The sequence below is a fragment of the Equus przewalskii genome, chromosome 6 (genome assembly GCF_037783145.1).
Source record: "Equus przewalskii isolate Varuska chromosome 6, EquPr2, whole genome shotgun sequence".
In the NCBI taxonomy this organism is placed as follows: Eukaryota; Metazoa; Chordata; class Mammalia; order Perissodactyla; family Equidae; genus Equus; species Equus przewalskii.
In genome coordinates, this window is record NC_091836.1 from 6534174 (window position 1) to 6553447 (window position 19274).

The 19274-nt window shown below is 48.7% G+C and overlaps 1 protein-coding gene across 27 annotated transcripts in view; it reads left to right on the top strand.

Moving 5' to 3' along the window:
- Nucleotides 1-12817, top strand: part of AMOTL1 (angiomotin like 1) — a 154382-nt gene extending 141565 nt beyond the window's left edge. For all 27 annotated transcript variants that reach the window (XM_008513753.2, XM_070622903.1, XM_070622906.1 and 24 more), the window contains 4 exons: nucleotides 159-284; nucleotides 1436-1662; nucleotides 5172-5447; nucleotides 6830-12817. In XM_008513753.2, coding sequence (XP_008511975.1) covers nucleotides 159-284; nucleotides 1436-1662; nucleotides 5172-5447; nucleotides 6830-6936 — 736 coding nt within the window. In that variant the 3' untranslated portion in view covers nucleotides 6937-12817. The remainder of the gene's footprint in view (nucleotides 1-158; nucleotides 285-1435; nucleotides 1663-5171; nucleotides 5448-6829) is intronic.
- The last annotated feature ends 6457 nt before the right edge of the window (nucleotides 12818-19274 follow it).

Sequence of the window (19274 nt, forward strand, 5' to 3'; positions counted from 1 at the left end):
CTGTCTTAATTCCATCAAGTTTAGGGAGAGACTTGACCAGGATTTCGGAGAGGGAAAGTGTGTGAAGGAGTTTGTGGAGAGATATTTTTAGTGCGGTGTCCTCGGGTGCCTCCCCTTGAGCATTTGCATCATTCTCTGAGTGTGTCCTGTGTTGCTAGGGATACCACGATCATCAACCACTCGAGGAATGGCAGCTACGGCGAGAGCTCGCTGGAGGCCCACATCTGGCAGGAGGAGGAGGAGGTGGTGCAGGCCACCAGGAGGTGTCAGGACATGGAGTACACGTAAGGGACAGGCGTGTGCGCGGCTCCACTCTGGCCACTCACCTCAAGACCCCAGTGGGGTCCACCAGCCCGATGTTGGCGTTCACACTCCAACCCCTTCCTGTTCTGAACAGCTGCAAGCTCGACTTCTCCAAAAATTCCCCTCCCCCACACCCTGCCCTGGTGAGAAGGGAAAGTTCAAACCTAAGCAAGTGGCTCTGCTTAACGATGGGACTGGAGCCTGAGGTTTCTGGGGGATAATTTCCTGTCCAATGCAGGTTTTAAGATGGAGGCTAATGACAGAAGAATTTAGATGCCCGTGTATTTTCTGAGTGTCTGTCTCTGCAACCTTCTAGATGTTACCAGCTGGAAAGGGGAAATGTCATATTTTAAAGGCTCAGAGCTTTTGAGCCAGGATTTATATATTCCAGCCAGAAATAAAGAACTTATTTAGCTAATGCATTCTTCCCATGGGCTAAGCAAGACTTCCAGCAGGCTTTGTGACATAATAAAACCAGCCTGCCCCCACCAATTCCTGAGGCCCCGTGGGCCCTGGGAACCGAAGCCTCTCATTTTTCGGTTGTGAAAATAGGGCTGAGTAGCTGAGTCATTGATGGGCCCAGTGAGTTCCTATCTAAGCTGTGAAAAGAACTCAAGTGTTTTTCTGATTCTCATTTTTGGCCATCAGGGAAGAAATAATCATCTTCTCCCAGAAAACTTGTCCATCTTTTAATTTTTTTTCCTCAGAAAATAGGGAAATCGACTTTAGTGGAAAGCTCCCTCTGTGTGAGGTTTCAGAGTTTCTGTGCTTCTCTTCTACTCTTCCCACCCCCACCGTCAGGCATCCTAGACTCTTGAAGGTGGTCCCTGAGCACACTGTGGGCCAGGAGGTCCTTGCTGGGCTGCCATAGTCACTAGAACTGTACGTCCTCGGCTTGCCAGGAAGTCCCAGAGTCCCGTGAGGGGCCAGAGAAGGTGCACCCTTTTGATCTACTACAAAAGGTCCATCTTATACAATTTGCAGGTTATAAATGTTTGAAGATTTCTACTGCAGTTAACTCTCCATCCTTGAATGATAATTAAAGTCCCTGGGCAGCCTGAGAGAAATGTTTCAAGTTCTTTTAGGCAAATGCGTTTTGATTATGACTATTTGATTTGATTTTGTTATACAGTATTAAAAATCTCCATGCCAAAATCATAGAGAAGGATGCCATGATTAAGGTCCTTCAGCAGCGATCCCGTAAAGATGCTGCGAAGACGGACTCCTCGAGCCTGCGGCCTGCCCGCTCCGTCCCATCCATTGCCGCAGCCACTGGGACCCACTCTCGCCAGACCTCTCTGACCAGTAGCCAGTTAGCTGAAGAGAAGAAGGAAGAGAAGACCTGGAAGGGGAGCATAGGTGAGTCCCACGCCTCGCCTCCTTCAGGCAAGGATCTGAAAAGCAAGAGCTGCCCACACATTGAGCGGCTGGCTCATCTGGTGGAGAGAGATTCCTCCTACTTTTGTGGTTTGCTGGCTCTGCCCCTCATGGGACACAGAAATGTCATTGGCTTTTTCCAGGCCTCAGTTTACTCACCTGTAAAATGGGGAGGAAGCTCAATCATCCTTGGGTTGTGGAAATTAAATGAGCTGTGTGGAAGCAAAGGCTGTGCCACCGGAGTAGCCCTTAGCCCTGGATTGACTCATAATTATCGTTACTGTTGAAAGTTGAGGAGACCCTCCAACATAAAATGTTCTAATGGGAAAAGCCCAGAGACGTAAGCCTCTGAACTTGGCTCTGCCCCAGACGAGTTGTAAGATGGCTCCACCTCTGCCTCCATGTCTAGAAAAGGGTCCTGTCTGCCCTGCTGTACCCCATGGGGCTGTGCAAGGGGAAAATGAGATAATGGGGAGAAAGCACTTTGGAAGAAGTGCTCTTGAGCCTAAGGGATTGCTGTTGGTGGTTTTTGTCATATTGTTGTTGCACAGGCAGAATTTTGAGAATTCCGTGGATGTGGTCTTAGCCACAAAAGGGTTTCCTGGGGTGAGGGTGGGGCCAGTTGAGGGTTCTAGCTGAGTCTGGAGAGGAAGCAGGCAGGGCCACCCGGCACGCAGGCAGCATTCCCACACACACGTCCTCCACTCTCTTCCCCTGCACTCTGGCAACTCCAAGGGCCTGGCCCTTCTTTGATGCATTTCCCTGGGTCAGAGTGTGTTTTGTTTCTCTGTGGAGCTGAGAGCCAGTTTTCCTTAGCACAGGACCTCAGAGGAGCCTAGCTGCTCCGTGCCAAAGGGGATAAGAGCTTCCGGTATGAACCCGACAGAGCTGGGTGATCAAAGTGCTCAGCCAGAAGCTCTGTTTGAAGTCCCTCCACAGGTCGCTTCAGCAGCGCCTGCCCTCCAAGGACATATACTTCAAAGAGGATGTGTGTGGACAGCAGCTGGGATCATCAAAGACCCTCCCAAGGACACTTAGCTCCTCAGCCCAGTTAAAGAGCCTAGGAGGTGATGCTCAGACAGGCCTGGTGAAACTGTCTGAAATGTGCTCAGCTCCGACGGAAACCTCCCTGGAAGAGGCCAGTTTGTGACATCCAGCCAGGCAGGCATTCCTCTGATGTCTGTGCCTGTATCTCCCAGCATCTGGCACAGCTACACCAGGCCTGGAAGCCTGAGGACCGGCCTGCAGGAAGGGTTGCTGTGTTCTCTGCACTGGCATTCCTCCTTGTTACTGTAATTGATGTCTATGTGTCACAGAAACAGAGAGGGGCTCTTCGAGATGCCAGGCAGAGGCACACATTCGTGGGCCACTGCACCGTTCTCAAAATGTTTCCACAATCTCTTGCCAGACAGGCTCTAGAAGGAAGTAGAGGTGACAGCATATTCCTTCCTGGTGGCTCAGGGGCTCCCGGGTAAGATGACTGACTAGTAACTTAGTTCCACAAGAGCATCCTTGTCGGACTGTGGAGTTTTGACAGGCAAGGTGATGAGGTGGAGAGAACACCCGTTGGATTTAAACTCAGGCACAGCTGGGTTTGGATCTCACTTCTGCTCTTTCTTAGCTGTGAGATGTTAATTTCTCTGAACTTCCATTTCCTTTTCTGTAAGACAGAGGATAGCAACAGGACTTGTCTCATAGGAGTATTGTGAAATGTAGATGTGTGTGAAGTACCTAAACAAAGACTCTTGCTACTCAAAGTGTGGTCCATGGACCAGCAGCGCTGGCATTACCTGGGAGCTTGATAGAGAAGCAGAGTCTCAGGCCCCACCCATGGAATCAAATCTTCATTTTAACAATATATCCAAGTGAATGAAATGCTCATTACATTATGAGAAACGCTGCTGTGGACAAACTGAATTCCTCTGCGTTGCGTTATGAATGGGCACCTTGAAACAGCCCTGGCAAGGAGACGTTATGAATTGCTGGCTAGTTAAGATAAGGGAACAAATACTTGATTGTGCTTACCGCATTTTCTATAGGCTAGTGTTCTGGAGTGCTGGCACTTTTCTGAATGTGTGCCGTGTTTTGCTACTTAAAAGTAAAAAAGTTGCTCTCCTGTCCAGCTTTGAGAAGAGAGACGGCGCTGCGCATAATGTGTCCCTTTTCCCTAGCCAGCACACCCTCTTCCCCCGCAGCCTCTCTACTCTTGGGGTGGGGAACATGAAGAAGGCTAAGCGGCCTTCTCAGGAGCCCACCTGTCTTCCTGCTTCTTGGGGACCGTGATTCTCCACTGCAGGGATCTCTTTGGGTAATAAGGTGCACCACTCAGTGTTACCCAGACCGAGAAGCATGTTTGTTTTTGAACCTAGGCCTGTGGGAAGCCATCTATTACCAAGAGTAGAGTGCAATTGTGGGCTATTCAGAAGAACAGCAGGCCAGTGGGACCTTGTCTAGGACCAGGGAAGCCTTCAGTTTTTCCTTTTTTTTTTTATTGAGGTCTTATTGGTTCATCACATTATATAAATTTCAGGTGTACATCATTATATTTTGACGTCTGTATACACCATATCATGTTCACCACCAAAAGTCTAGTTTCTATCCATCATCATACTCATGTGCCCCCTTATCCCTTCCCCCTTCTCCCCAACCCCTTCCCCTCTGGTCACCACCAATCTGATCTCCGTATCTGTGTATTTGTTTGTTGATCTTCCACATATGAGTGAAGTCATATGGTAATTGTCTTTCTCCATCTGACTTACTTCACGTAGCGTGATACGCTCAAGGTCCATCCATGTTGTCTCAAATGGCACGATTTCATCTTTTTTTAGTATTCCATTCTGTATATACCACATCTCTATATATTCATCCCTTGATGGGCACATAGGTTGCTTCCAAGTCTTGGCTATTGTGAATGTTGCTGCAGTGAACACAGGGGTGTGTATATCTTTTAGAATTAGTATTTTTGTGTTCTTTGGATAAATATCTAGAATCGGAATAGCTGGGTCATATGAGGATTCTTCAAAAAATTAAAAATAGAAATACCATATGATCCAGCCTTCAGTTTTTCTTAGGCCCACAACCACTGCTCAAGGCCAGCCCTCCTGGGCCACATGAGGTAAAGCAAACATTGTGTCTAGAAAGCCTTGCAGGAACGCCCCCACCCCTACACTGGCTGTTTGGCACTTCTCTGTTCCTCCATACTACCCTGAGAATAAGTGTATCCCACTAATTATTATATTAGAAGCAGTTTACTTGACAACTCCTCTTCCCCTCCAAAAAAAACCTATAAATTTTTAAGGAGGGGACTAGGTCTTTCATTTTTTTTAAATTCCCTCAGTGCTTGTCGTTTATCAAACACATAAACAAGTGCTTGGTGAATGAATGAATGAGTGAATGAAACACTTCTCAGTCAAGAAGGAAATGATCTCCAAGACCAGGATTTTTTGTTTTTTTAAAGAATGGCATTGAAAAAGCTGTCCTTCCACCCTCAGGGTTGCTGCTGGGGAAGGAGCCCCATGAACACGCCTCCACCCCCTTGCTGCCCACCCCATCTGCCACAGCGCTGTGCCCCACGGCCTCTGCCACATCAGCCAGCAGTGCCCACGCCAAGACAGGCAGCAAGGACAGCAGCACCCAGACGGACAAGAGCGCTGAACTCTTCTGGCCCAGCATGGCCTCCCTGCCCAACCGCGGCCGGCTGAGCGCAACCCCTTCCAACAGCCCAGTCCTGAGACACCCGGTGGCCAAAGGGACTGCAGAGAAACCGGGTATGGGCTTCTTCCTCCTTTCACACATAGAAACCTGTAGGGCTGTCTGGCCTGAGAGAGGGAACCTTCTGTTAAGCTGGTGAGGGAACAGGGGCACAGTTGGCTCTCACTTTATGGGGGTTTTTTTTGAGGAAGATTAGCCCTAACCTAACTGCTGCCAATCCTCCTCTTTTTGCTGAGGAAGACTGGCCCTGAGCTAACATCCATGCTCATCTTCCTCCACTTTATATGTGGGATGCCTACCACAGCATGGTGTGCCAAGCGGTGCCATGTCTGCACCCGGGATCCCAACCGGCGAACCCCGGGGCCGCCGAAGCAGAATGTGCGAACTTAACCGCTGCGCCACCAGGCCGGCCCCTAAGGTAGGGGCGGGGGCAGTTTGTGATTATGGCTATCTGAATGCACTTAGGCTGTGTGTACTCTTTATTCTGATGGGAATAAAATGTGTGTAGACACTCCTAATTTGTTACCATTTAAATGAGTACACAAGTTGAGTGTACCCTTTTACTGTATGCTTGGAAACCAACCCTGTCCCAGAAGGGGTGAAAATAGCCCCTCCAAGGGATGTTAGGGGATTAGTTCCCTCCAGTATGTTCGGGAGCTCGTTCCAGGCTCCAGGCACATCAGAGCATCGGGTGCACAGACCTTGCCTTCAAGGTGTTTACCCGTCAGGATTTGGGGTCTGGAGTACCTCCCGATTGAAGGAGCAGGTGGATTTAATTGCAGAGCAGGTGAACTGCTCGCACAGCGCTCAGGCTAATACTAATGAGTCGCTTTAAAATATTTAAGAGAAGATAGCTTGGGAGGGGTGAGCCTTGCGATGAGTTCAGAAGCGTCCGGGGAAAGAACAGACTTGGCTTTGGACTCATCTTCATCATGGGGATAGCCCTCTCCAGGAGTTCTCTTGAGGAGGTGGGGGCTACTGCGGCCACAAATTGACTGTTTCCTCCAAGGGGGTTTCTTATTTTCATTCTCCAGAATAGACAAGTAAATACAGCGTTGTCATTTTTTGGAGATTTAATTCTCGGGACACGCTTTCCAGGGAAGGCAAGGAATGTGTGAAATGTGCCGGCTCACGGTGTGCACTTGACAGTTTAGAGTAGAGTAGAGGGAGAGCGGGCGTGAGGGGCTCCAGGGACGAAGTCCCGATGCTGTCTTCACTCACTTAATCCTCTCCCATCACCATCCTGGTTCTGTTATTTGTATCTGAATCCCAGGGCCGGTCTTTTATCTTTTTCCACTATGGGCAGGATTATTTGGCCTTCTCTACAGACACTGGTGGGGAGTGGTGGTATTTGAAATGGTTCCACTTTAGAGAGAACTGGTAAGACCCGCGCCCCTCCTGAAGAAGGGGCTGCTGATGTGTCCCTTCTGTTTGGCAGAGAACTCTCCTGGCCACGGGAAGTCACCTGACCACAAAGGCCGCGTCAGCAGCTTGCTCCACAAGCCCGAATTTCCTGATGGAGAGATGATGGAAGTTCTCATCTAACACCAGCATCCCTGCCGAATTCCGTAACAGAACATGGACAAACAAGGAACGTGGCAGAGAGGGAGAGGAAAGATCAAGAAGGTTGTAGATGGGAAATCAGGAATGATTTGAACTGATAAAGATTTCAGATTAGTAAGAACACTTCTTATAAATGTTCAAAAGAAAAAAAAAAAAACAGGAGACCTACATGACTAAAGATGAGGAGAATGTTCTGGATTTTTATTGCATATGGTGGAAGAGAGAAGATGCATGTAGGTTTGGAAACAAAGAAGTAGGAAGTGGAATTTGTTATTGTACAGAAAATGTATCTCTTGGGGAGGGTCTGTGTGTACCCATTCTCTGGTTATAAACAGATAAACCTAAACATGGATCTTCCTTGGAATACCCCATTCTCCTTGCCTCTTAGCTTGTTTTGTTTAAGAAGAACCTCCTAGAAGTCTCAGCAAGCCTGTCTTGGCATAATGTAATATGACCTGTGCCATCCATGGGGACTCCTGTGAATGTGTGAGTGTGGCAGTGAGAAGACGGGTCTAGGGATGATGAGGAATTTAAAAGGCCATCTTCACCTAATTACCAGCTTGGTTTGGGTTTTTAGGAGATTTTGGGGCTTCTTAGCTTTTCTGGATTCAGCAGTGTTTTCTAAGCAGAAAGGGAGCATTATGACCTTGGTGCTCATCTTCCCCGACTTCTCTGAGTTCATCTAGTCTCTGCTTCATTCTCTTTAATTTTATTCTTCTTTTTCTTCATGTTTTTTTCCTTTTTAATAAGACATGGCAGATTCCTTAGGCCTTGGATTTGTTAGAGCAGTATTTGAGCTGTCACTGTTCCTGCTGTGTTTACTAGTAACCCGTGGGACAGAGCCACACGCTGGCTTCCTGGGTGCCTCCTCCACCTGTGAGTGGCTGGGCCGCAGTGTTAATCTCGTTCTGACTATGAACTAGGTCAGCTTTGATGGATGAGGCAGAAGATCCGTGGTCACTGTGACATCTTGCGTTAAGATCACGGCCCTGGCTCTTTTCTCTCTTGCGCAGAGTTTGGTATTTCTACCCCATTGCTCTGTTGGGATAAGACTTTCAGGACTTCACTCCAGGAAACACATGACGCTTGACATGGTGGCATCCAGAATCCACCAGCACGTGCACCACTTTCTAGTATTTGTGGCTCCTGCACATATTCACCACTCTCCCCACCCCCTTGCACTCCTCTGGTCACTGTTGATGAGCACACGGATTTCTGTGACTGTCAGCACGTGTGTATTAACACACCAGTTTTTCTCCACCATGAACTTGTGTTATAATCTAACAAGCCAGTATGTATGACAGCGTGGTCAGGTTTTTTGAGGTTTCAGTTTGGGGAAATTGTCCAAAGTAAGACGGAAATACCACGTCACAGAGCCAGGAGTGAGTGAGGTAGTGGGGCTCTTATGCCTGTGTGTGATGTTTCCCATCTGACTCCTCAGACTTCGGCTTTCTTTACAGATCTGGGAGGTCTGGATCAGAAAAGAGGAGAAGCTAATCAGGCCGTCAGGTGCTCTTGCAGGACCCTGATATTTTCCTCCCTCCGGGTGAGCTGGATCCATGTTTCCCCAGGTCCCTTTCCTCATGCTTGCTTAAAGGAAGAGGGGGAAAAAGCCCTGGGTCTGAGACTTTTTTAAGTTCCACCTAAATGCCGCTCTGAAGGCAACATTCTTAGGACATTTTGCTTGGGTGGCTTATCTTAGGGTTGATCTTTGGGGTGTAACCTGGGTGAAGTTATAGCCTTCCCAAGCTGAGGTGGTAGAAGGATGACAGGTGTAGGCTGGAGAGGGCACGGGAGGCAACCAATGGCTTTGGCCGGACAGCCCTGTGAGCCATCCAGTGGGCAGAGTAAGTAGAAACCGACTCTTCCTGAGCTCTGCCTGCGGTGGGCGCTGGGCTTCCTGCTTCATGCGCGTGACCTCCTTTGGTCCCACATTAAACCTCACAGAGTATTGTGCAGCCTGGGAAACCAAAGTGGCTCACCTCATGCCCTGGGATGTGCAAAGAGAGCAGGGAGGCCGCATCGCATCACAGAGGAAGAAGTGTATATGGGTGAGGGTGGGGATGGGGCCGAGGGCTCTCCACATCTCTGCCCCCAGTGCTTTTCACAGGTGATGAGGTTCAGCTGATGGCAGCTAACTCTCTTAAGGACATTTTGGCCCCTGATTAATGTTAGGGATGGGCCAGGAAAGAAAGTGTCTAGAGATAGGATGGCAAGTCACTTCTGCCAGCCCCCACCGTCCACGTCTGGGCCACCCCAAACTTGGGCTGTCTCCCCGAGAAGTGGGTAAGAGCAAGAGCCGCAGCCCAGCCCCCCAGGCCTCGTCTTTCTGCTCCAGCACCCCTCGCTGGCGCACTCAGGCACCAGGCCACTTGCTCTCCTTGGTCCCCCTGAGTTGTCAGGCGTGTTAATTGAATGCAAACACAGACATCCCCATTTTCAGTGGTGCAGTGGTCTTTGTCAATCACTTTTTCTTCTAACCTGCTAGGACTCTCCCATAAGAAAAGGGATCTAAAGCTTTAGAAAGTCTTCTTTTATGGGAGATTTCCTGCTAAGCCAGGGTCCCCCAGCACTTATCCTAAGAGCTTTCTTGAAGCCCTGCTTGCATACAGGAGAAAGGATGGCAGATACTGAGCACCGGCTCTGCCTGCCTGCTCTCTGGGCAGTTCATGCTATGTTATCTCGTTTGATTTTCAGAAAGATAATCGTAGCTCTGTTTGTTAGTGCTGACAGTGTGTAAGCACTGTGGCAAGTACCTTTTAATGAGTCCTCAAATGACCTGGGGAGCAGGGACCAGTTTCTTATCATTATTTCACAGAGGAGGAAGCTGGGCGCGGGGAGGTTAAGTGCCTTCCCGGAGCCTGGCAGCCAGGAGAAGCTGGGATCTGAACCAAGGGTTCGGGAGAGGAGCTGCGCCTTAGGCACAGGCTGGGCTGCTCTGACGTGGCGATGATAACCATCTGCCACGTCTGTGATCTGGGCCCGTGTACACATACACGTGTGTGCACACATGCGCACACGCACATACACGCGCACAGCTGCCACAGCTCTCAGGAGCTAAGAAATGGGACTAAAGCCCAGAACTCCTAGAATTGCCCATAAACACCAGGCACAGATGGACATCTTTGCATTCTCTTATAAGCAGGGCTACAAAATACATCTGGAGAGCACCTCCACGTTGTCCAGGAGCCTGGACCTCTTCGGAACTTCCCAGTGGTGTCTGCTTGTGGAACTTGTGGGTCCTGTCTCAGGGTAAAGGGTTAAGGCTTTGGCTGTGTGTGAAAAAACATACCAGAGTAACTGCTTCCCCCTGGACTGTCATCGGCTGTTTCTGCATGCTGCCCAGGGTATTACATGACATAGGAGATGTTGCTGGATTCCAGTCTCTACCCTAAATTGCAGCTAAGTAGATGGTTCTCTCTGTAAGAGCCGTTCCTGTCTACAGGGCCATCAAGCTAAGCTGCCAGGAAACACATTTTGCATAAGTATCAGAGCATGTGCAGAACCTTTTCTTAGCCTTTTCTTCTCTCAGCTTTTCCTCTGCTTCCCAGAGGTTGGTTGCCTGTTCCATGCAGGCGTGCAGCAGAGCCTGCTGCGTCCCTCCCTGGCAGAGGGCAGAGGATGGCGGGCCCTTCTCTCTTCAGCCCTGCAGGGCTTGTTCTTTGGGGCTGTGTGAATTTGGCTGCACAGGGCTCAGGTTGGATCTCGCGACAGTTGCCCCAAATGGGTTCTGAACTTGGAACAGAGATGCAGGGGTTCTGGTGCTCAGGGAAGAGGCTGTGGGAACACCTCCCACCGAGAAGCCAGTCAGCACTCCGATTTGCTCTCTCCGGGTTCCCCTCAGCCCCCTGTATCCTCAGGATTCAGGGGCTGAAGCGCCCTCCTGCTGAGAGCTGATGGAGTGAGTTCTCCCTACCCAGCAGCCTTCTGAGTCCCAGAGACTGAGGTGAACACAGACGCTGGGTGAGACTGGGTCCCAGGAGGCGGGGAAGAATAGTTTGTGGGGTTAAAAGGTTTCAAGGCAGGGAGCTCATGTGTAGACTGCAGAGAGCTGTGCTGAGCAAAGACGTATGTTTTCCAAAACCAAAGACCCACTCCATGTCTGCACTGGAGCACGCGTGTGTTTCTGTGTGCTCCAAATGACCTTGCGCTCCTGCTAAGCACAGAAGGACCGGGGCCATGGTCGCCGGGAACCCACGAGTGTTCTCAGATGGTGAAGGCTTTAAATAACCAGAGGGTATCCAGCCCACAGGCGACTTCTTCACATCCCCAACCCTGAGGCCGCCATGCCATATGCTTTATATATGTTGATTTTCTTTTCATTTCTCTTGCTAATTAATCGATGTGTTTAAAATGTCTTCATTTAATGTGAGGATTGTTTAATGGGTTGGCCTCTGATGCGTGGCTCCATGGGAGGTGGGCAGAGTAGTTAAGAAGTTACCAGAAGCTGATCAGCTGGGAGCATGTGATGGTCAACATTTCAGGAAATGGATTTCTTCTGGAACTAGTGAGCAATTTTTTTCTCTTCCTTTTAAGTAGTGTACCCTTTCTCGTTTAGTAATTTAATGGTATATAAAGACGTGTGTATATGTCAGTGCACACATATGAGATATGACTATAAGGTTGTGCATTGAATTTCTTTTTTTTAATATCCAGAAGATCCAGTGTTTCATCTCACCCCACCCTCCTTAAAAGGTGACCCTTGGGGAGACTATACTGATGATCGCACTGTTCCCCGAGTAGAAACATTTTGCGAACGCCTCTGTGAGAATGGCCTCTGGGGCCTGGCACCTTCCTCTGATTATCCTTAGAGATGAGAAATCTTCATCCTTTGAGGATGGATTTAAATTTGGAAATAATCCCAAGTCATTCACTCAGTTGGAGAAATAAAGATGGGAGATTAAGGTAAGTCACACCATTTTAGCTTTTTAAAAAAAAATTCCTAAGATGTTCCTTGGAATGAGTCTTTGGACTTCTAGAACCTCTCAAAGTGACCACTTCAAAGGAGGATAGTGGTCGTTAGTACGCGTAACTTCTAGTGCATTCATTTTTAGAAATCGGTTTTCTTGCTGTGCCTTGTATGTGTTCCCATCTCTGCATACACACAGGCGTCAGTGCACATTCATGGGTGTAGCTCTCCAGTAGGCCTTCTGTAAAACCGTTATACTTAAGTGCATGTTATCGTCACGTTATGCTATGACTGAGGTGTTTCTTTGTCATGAAACTTTGCTTCTTCACAGAATTAAAAGTCTGCTCTCAATATAATGAAGTACATAGACAGCATTTTCTTGTATCAGCTCCCAAAGTTTTGATGCCCAGTAGTGTGTTGACATGTGATTTTGCCTAGGATTCTGTTCACGTATAGACCCCTGTAAGTATTTATTACAAAACAGAACGTAAGCAAATTTATCCACAGTGGTTTTCTTTGAAGGAAGGTGTTTTCCCTTTTGTGGAGGGATAGCGGAGCCCCCTCCTCAAGGGGGCACTTACAGAATCTGTGTGAAATTTTGTGAACCAAGGGCAGGCACGTGCACTAACCTCAGCCGAAACTCAGACGGCTCTGGTGCCACCGCTCTTCCCGCCTGCCACGTGTGTGTCGCTGTGCTTGGTGACAGTGTGCTGCGTGCTCTCCAGTAGACTCTGGTGTAACATTTTGGCATCTTCGTCTTGCTGGTCTGTGTTGAGGGGGGTGTACAGAGCTGCACAGCCGATGGGTCTGTGTACAGAGTTGGGGGGGGGTGTCCAAGAACACGGCGCGTCCCCCACAGCAAATATTGATACTGTTGGTCAGCCAAAGATTTTCCTATTCTTTGCTGCTTAAACTTGTGCCTTAATATTGTATATAATAAATGGATAAAATGTCTCTTTCCCTCATGCTTGCTCTTTTCTTTCCCAAAGAACTTACATATACTGCTTAATAAATATTTGTCAGATCTCCTTTCATTGTGCTGAGCAGAGGCAGCCTCACTTGCTGTTTCACTTCCAGGGGCATCCTGCGCCCCCCCATGTGAGCCTCATGCTTACCCAGCATATGCTCTTGACTCTGAGGAGGAAGTGAGTCATCCAGACTGCTGGAACCTTCTGTCCACCCACTCCTGGCTCTCCAGACAAATAAGGAAAGAGGAGACGCAGGGAGGCTGGGCCTGGGAAGACAGCGGCCACTTGGATCACATCTGAGTGTCCTCTTTTGGGGGGTTTCTGGGTTCAGAGCCTGCCAGTGACCACTGTCACTCAGGAATTAACCCAGGCAGCCTGGGCCCTGAGTCTGGGCTGGAGTCAGAAGGGTCTCAGTGCCCCATAATAGATGTAGGAGGTATAGCTGCCTTATTAGTGTTTTGGGGCCACAGAGAAAAGGGAGTGCTTTGATAGAAAGGAGTCACATAGTAAATTGGTGAAATTCAGGCCAGGAGCCTCAGTGATGGAAGCAGGAGAACATAAACCCTGTGAGAGTCCCCAAGGGAAGGCCCCTCTCAAGGAGACAGTGACCCTGGGGACACTGTGTTGAGGGGAGGAGGTGTCCTCTGTGCTCTGGTCATGTGTCCTTTAGCGGAAGCCTCTCTCCTCACCCACCCATGGGCCGGGCATGGGAAGAGCTTCCTAAATGGGAGCTTGGGGACAGTGAGGGACACGCCTTTAGTCCCCCAGCAACGGCTGGTGAGATTTACATGCATTGCCTCCTTCAGTCCTCACAACCACTTAGTCATCCCCACTTTAAAGACAAGGAAACTGAGGCTCAAACAACCTTGTGCAAGCAACGTGTAAAAGATGGCAGAGCGGGACTTGAACCAAGGTCTGCCTGAGACAGAGCCCGTGCACTTGCAGTGAAAGGCAGGTAGGCGCTGGGAGGCAGGAGGGCTCAAGCTCCTGTCTGCCTGGGTTCTTACAAGTCCTGCCTTCTCCCCAAAGGTAGCCCCCCAGATCTCTGCATGCATGTGGGTGTAATTTGTGTAGCATAAAGGACAAACTTCGCAGCTCCCCAGCCTCCGCGTCCTAGGACTGCTCTGGGGACAGCCGGAGGACTGTTCTCGCCTCTAGGGCTCGGATGAGGACCTTTCCAAGCCGATATCCACCTCTGCCCTCCTCCTGTCCCCACCCAGTGTTTGCATCTTGTGTCAGCGCCCTTAGCTCTGGCCTTTCTCTGGGCCCCTTGTGCACCACAGGAGAGAAACCCTCACCCCCAGTGGTTCTGTGTCCTTGTTCCAGAGGGGTAACCAGACAGGGTTGTGCCCTGCAGGAGTGCTGGCCTCGGTGCCGAGACCCCAGGCTGGAGCCTCAGCGAGCTACAGGAGTAGCAGTGTCTTTTAGATCACGAGGCGCGTCACAGTCAGGAGTTAGGGCGCAAATGAGAAACGAATCAGGAGCTCTGAAATTCCCTTATTAGAAATAAAAAGTTCTGTGTAGATGAAATAAAAGGAGCTTTCTGTCATTAAAGAATGTTGCTGTTTTCTTGTTTCTGTCGCCCTTTTTGTCAAGCATGACCATGTCTCTGATGTCCTCCTTTACCTGCCCCGTTTCAGGCAGGCAGACATCTGATACCACGTCCAGGTGAGCTGACCTCTCGTGACCAGTCTGTCCGTCAAAACTCTCCCCTTACAGAGACCTAAGGAGGCCCTCCTCATCTGGTGTGGATTTCTATCAAAGAGAGACTCTTCCCAAGTTCCTGATAGGAATACAGAGAGTATAGGGCTCACGGACTATGTTGTCGAGTAATTTGGGGCAAAGTAATGTGAATCACAGTCCTATTGCCTATTGTTAGAAACTAATAATGCGTAACTTTACATCCCCACTGGCTTCACAACCCTCTGACAGTTGGCTGGAGGGAGGACCTAACATTTATTGAGTTGGCTTTGCAACGTTACTTCACCTTAACTCCCTCCGGGGGCGGGGGGTGGGGGGGTGGTATCATCATCAATCACCCTCCGCTTCAGAGGAGGAAACAGGCTCACGAGAAGTGCGGTGTGTGCTTGGGCTGCTTGTGAAACCCCGGCTGCTCATTGCTAAGTCCCCGTTCTTCTCTCCAGGTACTATATTGTGGCCTTTGACTTTTGTTAGTTTTTATTTTGAATGTTTGCTTGTTTTTGTTTTTAATAGTGCTAAAGAGAATTGGTAGGTAAGTAGCTAATTGGCAAAACATTTTTGAGGCTCTTTTGGGAAATGTGGTATTTCCAGCAGGAGGCCTGTACTGGACGCACAGGCTAGATCAAGCCTCTGGTCTATGTGTAAGATATACATTCAATTTAGAGGGACTTGACGGGTTGTTAACACAGGGTACACCTAGTGGGCATCGTGGGGCAGAAGGGACCCAAAGGCAGACGCTGTTGTAGGGCCCACTTGGCCTGGGGTCCCGCTGTTGTTTTTCCTCAGGCATATCCTGAGACCACAGAACTCATGGTCCAGAGATGCTGAGCGTAAAGCAGAAATGCCTTTGTTTTTCCGTCAAATGCAATCTTTGCATGTACCTGATGGATATCTATATGTGGGTTTCCCAGTCACCTGAAACTCACATAGCCCGGTCCAGACCTGCTGCCTTCCTCGCCACATTCACTGCTGTGCTTGCCGCCCCATCCTCTCATCACCTCTGCTAGGAACGCAAGTCGTCTTGGGCTCCTCCCTCCCTCTCCCCTTTGGTTAGTCAGTTACTTGTTCCTGTCCATTCTTTCCCATGTTGTTTCCATACTCTCAGTCTCTCCCTCCTCACAGCCTTAGTTCTGGAACTTATCTCTCACTTGGACAATTGCAGTAGCTGCCTGCCTCCCATGTCATCCCCTCCATCCTTGATGCAGACACCAGAGAAACAAGAGTAACAACTGACATTTATGTATCGCCAGTATGCACCCAACACTCCTGTGAATCTCTCCTATATTAGGAGGTTGAATTCTTACAATCACTCCGAGGCCAGCACTGTTTTTATATTCTTATTTTACTGGTGGAGAAACTAAGGCAGAGAAGCTAACTCTGTTGCCCAAAATCCTAGAACCTGCGAGTGGCAGAGCTGGGAAACAAACCCAGGCAGACTGGCTGCAGAGACTCATGGCCACACTGTTCCTCCCTCAAGCTTTCTAAAGCTTGTCTGATCCCATCACTCCTTGGAGGGAAACAATAACAAAGTGCTTAGCTCCCTGCGCCCTTCCTTGGGATAAAGTTCAAACTGCCAATAAGCATTCATCTCCTACGTCATCTGACCTCAGCCCATTCCCCAGGCTGGTTTCTCTTCACTTCCCCTTCCACTTCTCCTCTCAGGTCACTCTGGAACCATCACTGTGCCCTGAATCTGCTTTGTGTGTTTCTGTTTTGGCCCCTGCCTGCAAGGTCCTTTGGCTTGAGGTGTCCCCTTGTCTGTGTGTCCAAATCCTATTCCTTCTTTAAGATGAGGTTCAAATGTCACTTCCTTCAGGGAGGTGTTCCTGATCACCAGTATCAAAATTAACTGCTCCTCTTCTATTAACTCAGTCACCTTGAGAAAGTTGCTCAACTTCTCTAAACTTCTCATTTGTAAGATGGAGTGGGTGTGGCATCTATTTCTTCACTGATGTGAATCAGGCACCTAGTCATTTCCTGACACACCTGGGCACTCGTGTCTGTTGACTGAATGAGGCAACCCTAAGGAGTTGATGAGAGAAGAATTGTAACGTGTCCACGCATAGTGGGCCCTCCACAAACAACAGCGCGGAGCATCAAAGCATCTATTCCAGCCCTTGCCTCCTATTACAGTGAACCACGTACATGAGCATCTGTCAGCTCATCTGCCTGGAGTAGGAACCCCGCCTTGTATCCAGAGTAGATGCTCATTAAAATTTGAGCTGAATCCCAAGCTTCTTATTACATGTGTTCAGTGACTTTTCGGGGAAACTGAAGAGGAAACTAAACTAAAATTTTGTTTAAAAATTATTATGCAAGTAACGCACATTTGTTATATAAACAATCAAATGATACGGAAGTGTACAAAATAGAAGCCACTCCCTCTAAATCCCTATAAGTAATCACTGTTAACAGTTTGGAGGATTTCCTTCTAGACTTCTCTACAGATATATACAACCAAATAGATAAATAAATATGTATGAATAAATATTAATTTAAAAATAAGGCCATACTATTTCATGCAACTTGCTTTTTTCATTCAACAATAGAACATAGGCAGACTTTCTCTACCAGCATCTATAGATCTAACTTCTTATCTTTTGTGGCTGCATAGTGTTCCTTTATATGGAAGTGGGGAGCGTATTGAGATCCACACTCTCTGGCTGCCACCCAGCTTCCCTACAGCATTTACCCAGCAGCTAAGGGAGAGCTAAGAGCCTGGTGAAGCTGGGGAGCTGTTTGGTTTTTCTCCCAAGAAAGAAGCCAAATTTTGCAATACATATCAGGCTTCGCCAAATGCTGTCCCTGAGCTCCTCCAGCGCATCAGAACGTTTCCATTTGCCTATCCAAGCATGAACTGGTGATTAATGTCCCGATGACGTTGAGATCCCAAGGACTTGACAATGCCATGGCCCCAGCTGGTGGCTCAGGCCCCGCCTGGCCTGGCCTGGCCTGATTCTATCCAGAAAACCTCTGTCGGCTCTCTCGCTGAGGGGCTGATTTTCCATCCAATGTCCTACCCTTTGGCCTAGAGAACACATTTTCCTGGCATCATTCATCTCTGCGCTAGCCCCAGTCTGACTTTGTTCAGTGATGTCGATGACATCAATCCTTCCCTCGTCCCCAGCACTTTCATTCGGCAGAGTGTCTATCAGATTCTCCTAAATATTTAGCTTTAGGATGGCCTGTAAACAGAAGCCCAGTTCATGATTCACTTATCAGGTTACCACTGAAAATTAATTATGTACCCAGTACACTTCAGATCCTGGGGGGAAGCCAGGGGTAAAGATTGCTCTGGCCATCCTTACCCTGAAGGAAGGGGAGAGGAGACTGAAGTCACTGACAACCTACTGTGTGCCAAGCATTTTACATCAGTCATGCATTCGGTCCTCAGGAAAGCAAGGACACGGAGGTTTGGAGAGGTTAAGCAAATTACCCAAGGGCCACATTTCCCCAAGCAAACAGCAAGTTGGCATTTGAGTCTAGGCGTAGGTGACTAAAAGTCAAGATTTTCCCGCTGAATCATGCAGCCTCCATGTTTAAGTCTAATTGAGGTGACAAGACAAGTACAGGAAACAGTTTGCTCCCTGCTCGTTCTTGTCGGGGCATTTACACCAGGGTGCCTGGACAGATCTATTAAGACTCCACCACCCTGGAGAGAATTTGGCTGATGGCGCCCAGCCATGCGCTTCAGTCCCCAACCCCGAGGCGGCAGTGTGGACAACATGCCCTGGTGAGAGCAGATGGCCCCACCGGAGTTTGCATGTGGCAGTCTCATAAGTGGGACACATTTAGAGATCCCAGACTGAATCTTTTCCCACTTTCTGCTGTCTCTAAGAGTTTGCCACCACCAGCCGGGGCCATCAGCTGTCCTGTCCCAGGCTTTCCAAAAGAGCCACTGAGGGAAACTCCAAACAGGAGCCAGTGGTGTTCCCTGCCCTCCTTTGCTGGTCTCTTTACCTTCACAATCTAATCTTACCTGGAACGGAGGTAGTTGGAGGCAGTAACCATAAGTATCTTTGTTTATTTAAAAAAAAAATTTTTTAATTAGATGTCAATAGTTCATATCTTTTTTTTTTTTTTTTGCTGAGGAAGATTTGCCCTGAGCTAATACCTGTGCCAATCTTCCTCGATTTTGTTTGTGGGTTGCTACCCCAGCACGGCTGCTGATGAGTGGCATAGGTCCACTCCTGGGAACCAAACTGAAGCAGCATGTCAAACTTAACCACTAGGCCATGGCACTGGCGCCAGTTTGCATCTTGATGAATAAAAAATTCCGTTCCCATTTCTTCCCTCACTGCCCCTCTCCTCCACTGAATTCACAAACTCAGCCTTGGGCGTATGTCACAGCTTTCCAGGCATGTGCAACTGATGGGGAAGATGAAAGTCCATGGCAGCAGGGCTTCTGGTAATAAACAAAAACACCACCACCGCATCTGTTTTCTCTAGAATAATACTGGGCATTTAATGAGCGCCCAATAAATGTGAAATCTCTACTTAGTAACATCCCCCACCCTGTGCATAATGCCTTTCTTCTAAAGAGCCTAAGTATGTCTTTTATGCTATTAACACTGCCCAGGGACAGCGAGCACGATTCCTTTCTACATAGCTGGGAGAAATGGAAAGAGAACTGGGGCGCTTTCCCGAGGTCATGGTGAAATGCCAGCAGAGCCAGATTTCGAGCCGGGCCCTCCGGCAGCTCTCTTAGGACTTTTTGGGCATAGTGGGCCATCTGTGTCGAT